Raw genomic sequence first — 9,852 nt, 5'->3', positions numbered from 1 at the left:
GGGAGTCAGCGTGGGCCGGGGGCTGGTCTGCGTTGAGGGATGTTTGGGGTCAGCCTAGGCTGGGGGGCTGGTCTGTGTTGGGGGTTAGTCTGGACTGGGGGATGGTGCTGGGCTGGGGGCACCCCACCAGCTCCCGGGGTCTCATCCTTCCCTTCTGCTGCCTCCTGTCACAGGGTCTCCTGCGTGCGCAGGGGGTCGGCGCATGGAGGGGCCTGGGGGCCTCCGCTGCCCTCCAGCAGATCCCGCGGGCCAAGGTGAGAGAGGGGGCGCGGAGCCCCCCGGGCCCAGCAGTCGGGACGCTGAGCACGCGCTGCCGCGCCGGCTCTGCCGCGCCGAGACAGGGCGGGTCGATAGGTTGGAGCGCATCTCTGCAGCCGGGTTTGGCGCTGCTGAGGCTTCGCGACTCGGAGGAAGCAGCACSTCACCAGCACAGTGGTGGCAGGAGGGACGCGGTTCCCTGGCTACATGTCGCTATCTGCCCGGTGCTCTGAGCGGGAGCTGGTGTGGGAATTGTGCAGGGTGAGGGATGAGCAGCAGCGATCCTCGTGGGCCGCTGCCCTGCCGSGTCTCCTCAGCGACTGTGCAGCCAGGAGGCAGCGTGCGGGGAGGCGCGGTACTGCTTTGCCTTTGTCGCTGCGGCTGGTGTGTGCTTCCCCGTGAGAGTGCTGAGCTTGCTGTGGCAAAGAACCAAGCTGCTGTTGCTTATGCACATAGAGAAAAAAACTTATAACACGTGAATGTCAAAGGCTAAGCTCGGCAAAGAAAAGTGCTAAATTCTCTTTTGGGGGTGGAAAAACTCCTGCTATTTTTAGGCTATGGCTGTGAGTGCTYGCGGCCTGCGTGGTGGAGGTCGTGAGAAGGTCGGAGAAGGTTTCATCCTGAGAAGGACTTATGTGTAGACAGAGGACACAAAGTCATAGCAAGACCTGCTATCACCACCTAAAATTACAGAGATATAAGACTGTGTCTGTGAGTGAGACTCGGCTTGCTCCATTCAGGAGAGTGTCTCTACTTCCCTGTATCTCATGGGTGTACTTTCCCTCGCTCTGACTAGCATGTCTGGAGGCTTTGCTCCCTCATTCCTGGTAATCCTGGCCCTTCTCCCTCTCTGGCTCACCTGCATGTAAARGTTTGCTGGCAGGATTATGCTGACAAGCATTTTTCTACTGGTATRGCTAAAATGACTAGCTCAGAGTGCAGTACTGTGGTAGTGAAAGTTGTTTTGATCTAGTTCTTACTGTTTAACCCCAAGTTGAATAGACTCAGTAATTAACCTAACCATAATATAGGAAATAATATATAATCACTAAGAGATTGAATAAGGTAGAAGTATGTAGTAGCTTAGCACCTTTGAACATTTTTTAGACTTCATGATCAGGAAATAAGAGCTGTGGTGGAGACAAGGAGTTGCTTTCTGTGGGTGTAAGGACAAAAGAAACTACCGGAGTGCCGTTTTCCGGATTAACTTGATGTTTATTCTGTTTAGTCTGATGCATAACGTGTTCATGTCTGGTTCCCTTATACAGGTTAAGATGTGTTATATTGTTATTTAAGACACTAAAAGGAAGGGTTCAGCACTGAGATTGCATTCTTCTGACCCTGAACCTGGGCTCATGCAGAAATTTCCTCTGCAGATGCTTTGGCCGTTCTTGAAACTTAGCTGCCCTGCAACTTAATTCCATGTTTGTGTTCTCTGAAATACTCCAAATCAAAAGTAAAGATTATCTAGCCTTCCTTCTTACACTTGCTTTTTCATTTTACACCATTTCACTATTTGCCTATTCTTCATATCACTGAAATACATGTATTTTCAATATCATATGACATTACTTTTAATTTACTCATTTTACTGCATGATTGAATTGTTAAGTAAAGTAGTTCTTGTCTCTCACTGTGAATATCTAGTCTCTAAGTCTGGTTCTGTGAGATCTTATGTCTGGAGGTCAACTTTGGGTAGGGAATTACTGGCTAGAGAAGAAGATTATTAAAAGGGCCGTGTAAAAATAGGAGCCAACTAAGATAGAAGAACAGGCAGTATTGAAAGACAGCTATTGATTAGGCAGTGGATTGCTAGTAGAGTGTCTCAAGGATTACCTTTGAGAATAATTTTGCTTAAGACTTACTTTTGTCCTCAAGAGAAAAATGTGGATTTATCTTGATAAAACACAGACTTAATAAAAGTTGCATTATTATGTCAGTACAGTAGGAGGATGAGACTGTCACACAGGGAAGACCTAGATAACCCTGAGGACATGAAGTAGAAATGAGAGAAAATGTAATAATGTGAGATTCTGCACTTAGCTTCTAGTAACAAGAATTTCTTTTGTGCGGAYGGAGAGATCATAACTGGAAATGTTGTGGAGGAAATGGCCTTTAGGTTACTATTGAGTCACAGGATTTTGGGTTCCTCTCCTGTGTAGTGTGTTCCTGACCAAACATTGTCCTCAGATCTGGGAAAGGAAGCAGTTCCAATGCCATTGTGCAAGGTACTCACAGTGCTTCGCCCATGGTGTCGGGTGCAGGTCTCATTCCCYGTGCTCAAGGTGGAGCAGAGACTGCGTGAGAGAAGACTACGAGCRAGGCATGTTTAGCGTGGTAACGTGAAAGCTGGCAGGGGTTTTRTTTACTTTCAGCAGGTGCCCTGAAAGAGTAGATGTACATAGGGAAGGAGGAACAGGAGGATGGTCTAGGTTAAAGCTCAGTGTTAGTACAGCAGTAAACGTATGCTGCAGATGTGGATATTCTCCTTCTTGTAGYTTGCTGCTTGCACGTTAGGGGACCTGTTTGAATTATGAGTCTGGGCATGCTACAGAAGCTCTAACTGTTCTCTGTTTTCTGTGCAGTCAGAGAATGCGAAGTCTGAGGGCACRTTCCAGGTCACCATGCTGCCCGGAGATGGGGTGGGCCCAGAGCTCATGCACGCAGTCAAGGAAGTGTTCAAGGTAACGGCTCCAGCTTCTCCTTGGGACTGGGTGAAAGAYGGAGAATGGAGGAGTAGCAGTTGCAGAATTGCTTGAAAATACTTTTTGGAGRTCCTTCAAAGACAAGCTTGTGTGTTTCTTCTAGAGCATGGGAGTTAATAGGTTGTTAAAAAAATGGGCTCTTACTTTTTTCTGCAAAACAGACTCAGCTTGGACCTTTTGYAAGACAGTAGGTAGTCTTGCAAAATCATTTTCTGGTATGCACTTTCAAAGTCTAGAACCATGTCCTGGAATGAGCAGAAGAGTCCGTGACCTTCGGTCCTTCTCTCTGTGCTGAGGTGGCCAGCAAACTGTAGGRCCCCCTGAGGTGGCTGTGGAGAGGACAGTCCTGTCTGGAATATGGCTTCTGTGCTGTCAYTGTCCAACTGTTCAGAACTTTTTATGCTCTTCTAACTACGTTCTTGGTCTGTAATGAGCCCTCCTTTTGTACAGCAATATAATAACTTGTGGAGGAAGTTAGTACAATAGTTTTGTTTTTTAACACTAAACAAGTCTGTTCACATCAGAGGAAGCAAACATGGCATTGTCTATCWGGATACCAGCTACAGAGCTGAAACTGTAAATCACACTAAGGAAGTGGATTTCTGATGTTGAAGGTAACAGAAAAACACATTATTATTATTCAGTTAGAATTAAATTAGGAGAAGCAACCCAGAGGTTCAAGTTCAGCATGTCATGATTAAGTCCCCTCTTCTCCCTGAGGAGACAGAGTCTGGCTGGTTTCAGGTTTCATGTCCCAGCTCTCTGAGCCATTCAGTCAGTGACCCTTTGGGTATGTGTGTGTGTGTTAGTGTTACGTATAAGTGAGTCTCTGATCTGTCAGGGCAGTGGTCCTTTCCTTGCATCTCTTGTGCAGGCTGCCAGTGTGCCTGTGGTATTTGATGAGCATCACCTGAGTGAGGTGCAGAACATGGCATCAGAAGAAAAACTGGATGAGGTGGTTGATTCTATGAAGGAAAGTAAAGTGGCCCTTATAGGTAAGGAATACACTATCTCTCTCTTCAGCAAAGCAGAACTTTCCACTCTGCCTGAAGGAAATACTGCCTCATGTCAAACCCCATTAGATACTTTCAGAGTGCAGGAACTTCTGTGATACTTCTGTGATACTGTGATACTTCTGTGATACTGTGATACTGTGAACTTCTGTGACTCCAGGAACTTCCTGGAGATGGGCCCCTGGAGAAGGGTCTCTTTAAGCTAAGAAACAATTTGCCACTGCTTGATTTATTTAGCTTATCAAAGAGGACGTTRTTTCCAGTTCCTGCTTTTTGAAACAGGAACTCATAGTAAGTGATCCAGAGAAACCAAGGAACCCATCTGGGTCCCATGTGGTGACAGATCAAACCCTGTGTTTGGGTGAGGTTCTCTCAAAACAACCCATCTCTGATGTTGCCTGTCCTATGGTCTCGGTTCAGGTAATGTTCTTGGTAGCTGTTGGTGGGCGCTGTACTGTACATCTTACTCCTTCTGCTCAACCTTGTCCCTACAGGGAAGATCCACACTCCCATGGAATACAAAGGAGAGCTGGCTTCTTAYGACATGAGACTCAGGTAAGCTCAGTCCCCTGCTCAACTGTCGGTGCTGAGCACTGACACATCAGTCGCTGGAGAAACCGTACTGCACTTAATCTTGATAYTCTGCAACTGAACCATGAGTTGAAGGAATAAGTCCAAGACAGGTGTGAAAATCATGTTATGAGGAAGCAGAAGCTTCTGAGAAACTGTTAGTGGCCAGAGTCTGTGTCTGTTAATTGTGATTGACAGTATGTTTTCTTTGGGATCCTTGGAATCCAAAAGGGGGATATGGATGAATGGAAAATGGACAGTAGTGAGATGTCTTGACAGAGTGTTGTAGAAGCCATGCTTGGAGGTGTGATTGGCTCATGGTTCATGAGGAAGTAGATAGATACAGGAGGACATCCTAAGAGGTGCAGAACTGTGCACCATCACCAGCTGTTACCCCGGTACTTCCAGTGAAGAGTATCTGCCCCAGAAATAGCTCATGATGAAATGCTGACCCTGCTGCTGCTTTTGCAGGCGCAAATTAGACTTGTTTGCCAATGTTGTCCATGTGAAGAGCTTACCAGGTTACAAAACACGGCACAACAACTTGGACCTCGTGATCATTCGTGAGCAGACAGAGGGGGAATACAGCTCTCTGGAACACGAGGTAAGGGCCTCAGGCCAGCCTCCCTCTAGCACAGGGTGCTCTAGTGCAGGGTCACTGCTGGACTTAGTGTCTATATCAGAGCTCACTGTTGAAGGACAAGGAAGCTTTCCCAGGATTTGGAGCTTCCTTGCTGTTCGGGGCCATTCCTGCTTTGCATATCAGCCCTGTTCAGCATTGTGGAGGAACTGACTGGAGCAGAAGTTATGTAGCAAGTGACAGTAATGGATGTAGGAAATAGGATGAAGAGTACTTACGTGAACAGAATAGAGACCCCAAGGAGGATGGTGAGGGGCTGCCTTAGGGGTGATGGCAGGAAAAGGCAAGCAGAGACCGAGTATTAAGGAACCTTATGATGGGAGCTGTTCCAGCGTTAGGCAAAGGCTCCACATCCGTGTCTCAAAGCACGTGGACTGTCAGAGAGGTGTGGGTCAGTGAGGTAGAAAAATCTTGAGGCAGAGCACTGGGCTGCATGACATGGCTGCTCACACTCCATTTTGTGTCCAGAGCGCAAAGGGAGTCATCGAGTGCCTGAAGATCATCACCCGCGCCAAGTCTCAGCGCATTGCCAAGTTTGCCTTTGACTATGCCACCAAAAAAGGGCGCTCCAAAGTCACGGCTGTGCACAAAGCCAACATTATGTGAGTGCCACAAGAGCGGGTTTGGGGGAATATCTGCTGATTATGCTGAGACCTGCAACTACTGTCACRTTTCAGACTTTGTTGCGCTCTCGGCACTTTGATCCTGATCAGAGCAACACTAGTCTGATTCCAGACTTGAGTTTCCCTGACACTAGTGGGTTTTTTTCCCCTGTTTACRGTCTCATCTTTGGCATGAGCGTAGCTGAGGCCTGAAGGTCAGCTGCATWGTGAAGGCTGTCAGCTGAGAAGGGGAGAAGTTCTGGCCCTGAAAGCTGATCCTTCACTGCTCCCCTTAGGCCCAGACTTCCCTGTCTGTTTGGCTTTGGGTGTACAGTAGTGTGAGGGGCTCTAGGGCTGCTTGCCTTCGCAGACCCTGCGGTGGTGGGACACCAACTGCTATTGGGTTGCTTGGTTTTGTAATGGTTCTGCTGTTGTCCTGGTGAGTAGACCTGTTAATGTGCTTCTCGTCTCTCAGGAAATTAGGTGACGGGCTGTTCCTGCAGTGCTGTGAAGAGGTGGCAGAACTATATCCCAAGATCAAATTTGACACCATGATAATTGACAACTGCTGCATGCAGGTGAGGACCTGGTTTCCCTGCCTTACACCTGTCCCAGATTCGTTCTGTACCTGCTGCTGAGCCCTTTGAGTGAAAGGATAAAGAGTGGCCTAAAACATAAGAAGCTGCTGCTGCTCTGGAGCTTCCTGACAGCTCCCTAAGTTCCTGTTGTTCATCCCTGTCTCATAGCCTGAGGTTTGCTCCTTGCACAAACTGAAAGCCATTGGGCTTTTCCCTGCTCCGCTCCAGCCAAAAGCAGGAACTGCAAGTGTTGAGGCTGTCAAAGACATTTAAAGCTGTCTGATTTGGGCTTGCAAAACTCCGCCAGGGAAGTCGGTCTGTAGCAGCTGACTGGGATCCCCTTTTCAGCAGGGCTCGCTGCAGTTGCTTGAGTGTGCTCTGGGGAGGTTTTCGGACACGAGGCATTCTGCTGCTCCAGCTGGTTCACCCAGCACTGCCCGGTCCAGAAGGCTGTCAGGCTGCCTGCTGCGTGTGTGCCAGGCCGTGTTGGGCAGGACTGGTGTGCAAGGCCCCGTTTCTTCCTGTTCCTGCTGTGCAGCTCGTGCAGAACCCCTACCAGTTCGATGTCCTAGTCATGCCGAACCTCTATGGGAACATCATTGATAACCTGGCGGCTGGCTTGGTGGGCGGTGCCGGCGTGGTTCCTGGCGAGAGCTACAGCGCAGAGTACGCCGTGTTCGAGATGGTGAGGAGTCTCTTCCCTGCTCTCGGCTCCCTGGAGTCTGTTGCTTTGCCCCTTCTCAGCACCCTGGGTTATCCAGGGAGCTACTCGGGACAGGAATGTGGAACGTGGTCCCTCACTGTGGCTTCTGCTCCCACAGGGTGCCCGCCACCCGTTTGCCCAGGCCGTGGGCAGGAACATTGCTAATCCCACYGCCATGCTGCTCTCGGCAGCCAACATGCTGCGACATCTCAAGTAGGTGCCTCCTCCTGTGGGCGTGCAGTGGGATGGGGAGGGGATGCCCACCGTGGTGCCCGGAGGGCAGCGTCATCTCCGCTTGCTTTGGGCTGCAGACACGTTTGAGGGGCGGGCGGAGGAGGCTCACAGGCTGGTGTATGCAGGAACTGACCGTGGCTGCTTTCCTTTTTCCAGCTTAGAATTTCACTCCAATTTGATTGCGGATGCAGTGAAGAAGGTGATCAAAGTTGGAAAAGTGAGTACTGGGCAGCTGGCTTTGTCACTTACCCGTAGCCTCTGTAGGACCGCTCGTGGGTAGCAGGAAGCTCCGCTTTCTCCCTTACGGACAAGTGCGAGCCTCGGACAGAGGTGCTGTCTCAGCACSTCCGCGCCTGTTTCCAGCCCAGTGAACAGCTCAAACCTGTGCGCTTGCAGCTGTTGCTGTATTCRGTCCCTCTCTGCTTGTCTCGGGATTGCTGCTGCTGTTCTTAGTGGTGKTTGCTGGCTAGAGGAGGCCTGGCAGGGCTGGGGATGTCAGACAGACTCTTTCTAGCTTGCAGCCTGGCTGGGGTCTTTGGCAGGGTGCGTAGAGGGAAGCTGCTCTCCTCTCCCTTCTCATAATCATTTTGCTTGGTTCACGACCACGTTTTCTCCCTTGTTTCTCCCCTTCCCTGTGTTGGATTTTTAGGTTCGGACACGGGACTTGGGCGGTTACTGCACCACTTCTGACTTCGTGAAGTCTGTGATTGACAACCTGCACCCCCACTATGGTGTCTAGGAACCCCGCTCGCCCGTGGGGAGTTCTGGGACTTCACTGCACCCTGCAGCATCTTTCTGTAGCTTAAAACCTAACACAGCTTCCTTCCCCCCTCCGCTTGCTGGCATAGCTCTTTGGGCTGCTGGGATCCCCTGGTGCCTCCAGAGAGGCTCTTCCCTGGCCCAGAGATCCCAGTAACCTTCCAGAGCTGTTGCCAGTGTGAATTGCCAGAGGGACAGAGACCAGGTCTCCCTTTGGAGTTGGTGTGAGGATGCCGTGGTGAACCTCTGGTTTGGTTAGGTGGTGTCTCCACTTTGCCCTCTGTGAGATGGCTGTAGTGCTGGTCTCAGGACGCGAGCACGCTGCGATGACTCGGAGCAGAACAGGCAGTGCCCAAAGCAGCCCGGGGCGGGCAGCTGGCAGGGGTGCGGAGGCCAGTGCACGGTTACTGAAGGAGCTCTCCCTGCCTGCAGAGGCTCTAGCGGTAGGACCAGAGGGCTGAGGACTTGCATCCAGGAGTACTTGCTCAGAAGGAGAGCCCGCTTTCTGGGAGCAGGCACAATTCCACRTAGCACAAGGAGGCTTTAAAAGCTCCTGCCCTCTGGGAGCTGGGGCAGGACAGGAGTTGCTCTGTTCCCCYCCGTATTGTGTTTGCTACTGCTCTGAAAGCCACCGAACGAGGCAGGGAGGAGCGGAGCTCTGAGCTGAGCCGCCTGTGTCGTGGGGTGGGGAAGTGCAGTCCCTGCCCCAGCCCCAGCCGGCGCCCTGGCGCAGCAAGCTGCTCGCTGCAGCTTTGGGGGCCAGTCTTATGGGGTAGCACAGATCCGGGGGCGGGGGGCAGGTCTGGCTCTGTGTGTGACCGGGGCTGAGCAGGTGCTGTGCTCCCTGRGGCCAGAAGTGCCTGACCCCAGGGCAGGCAGGGCCTGGGGCTGCAGCGGGACTGCCGGAGCCTCTGCTCCCCTCGCCGCAGCACAGCTTGCTCCTTGCCCGCTGCTGCAGCCGGGGGAGCCTGTGGCGCTGCCGGCGTGCCGGGGACCTGGGGGGCAGCACATGGGGCTGGGTTATAAACGTGCTGCTGGGACCACTAGCAGCTCTGCGTGCGCGGGGCTGTGGGCGCCTGCCCTGCTGCTGCAGGGTGCTGTGAGGGACGGTAACGGAACCATATTTATTACAGTTCTTTGTATTCGTGTTTGCAAATAAAGGGTCCAACATTCCCCCCACCCCCACCCCGCACTCTCTGGGCCTCAGGGGCTGCCTGTGCTGCTGCCCCACATTGCGTTGAGGGTCGGCATAGGCGGGGACTTGGCACTGCAGTATGGCTGCATCGGCCCGGTGCTGGGTGGGCCAGCAGAACGGGCGTCCGCACCTGGAGCCGGTGCTGCTGCTCCTGCCCTGCGCCGGGCTCGGATCGCTGCCGGCCCGGGGCTGCGCGTTACTGCAAAGCCAGGGCTGGGGCAGGTCTGCAGCGGGCTCAGCACCGCGCCCAGCGCCGGGCTCGCCCGCTCCAGCCTGCCGTCTCGGGTGAGCCGGGCGCTGTGCCGCTACGGCAGCGATTCCCCTGCCGGCTTTTACCGGGACCTGCCTGGAAGCAGCAGCGGGAGCCTGGCTCAGCTGCCGCAGCCCTGGGTGTTGCACTTGCTAACAACCCCGAGCTGCTGCTGCTTTTTTTTGTTTGTTTGTTTGTTTTTGTTTTGTTTTTGGTGGGGAGTGGAGGGGCACAGAGCCAGCAGGGCTGCGTGTGCTGACCCAGTGGCCAGATGAGGCCTGTCTCCGGGTTGAGCACGCGCAGCAGTGCCCGCAGCCTGTGCTCCCACACGTGCTGCCATCGCTG

General features: G+C 52.3%; 1 protein-coding gene across 1 annotated transcript in view; it reads left to right on the top strand.

Annotated features, from left to right (window-relative positions):
- Nucleotides 1-101: 101 nt before the first annotated feature.
- IDH3B (isocitrate dehydrogenase (NAD(+)) 3 non-catalytic subunit beta) overlaps nucleotides 102-9,852 on the top strand; it is a 10,498-nt gene continuing 747 nt past the window's right edge. Inside the window, exons 1-10 of the mRNA XM_085318054.1 lie at nucleotides 102-254; nucleotides 2,844-2,942; nucleotides 3,838-3,958; nucleotides 4,471-4,531; nucleotides 5,018-5,150; nucleotides 5,655-5,788; nucleotides 6,264-6,366; nucleotides 6,905-7,051; nucleotides 7,188-7,282; nucleotides 7,460-7,520. Coding sequence (XP_085174180.1) covers nucleotides 102-254; nucleotides 2,844-2,942; nucleotides 3,838-3,958; nucleotides 4,471-4,531; nucleotides 5,018-5,150; nucleotides 5,655-5,788; nucleotides 6,264-6,366; nucleotides 6,905-7,051; nucleotides 7,188-7,282; nucleotides 7,460-7,520 — 1,107 coding nt within the window. The remainder of the gene's footprint in view (nucleotides 255-2,843; nucleotides 2,943-3,837; nucleotides 3,959-4,470; nucleotides 4,532-5,017; nucleotides 5,151-5,654; nucleotides 5,789-6,263; nucleotides 6,367-6,904; nucleotides 7,052-7,187; nucleotides 7,283-7,459; nucleotides 7,521-9,852) is intronic.

Source organism: Rhea americana, unplaced genomic scaffold (assembly GCF_003343005.1).
Source record: "Rhea americana isolate MKP2758 unplaced genomic scaffold, rheAme1 scaffold_515, whole genome shotgun sequence".
Classification (NCBI taxonomy): Eukaryota; Metazoa; Chordata; class Aves; order Rheiformes; family Rheidae; genus Rhea; species Rhea americana.
Note: the sequence above shows the minus strand (reverse complement) of the source record. Positions and strands in the feature narration are given on the sequence as shown.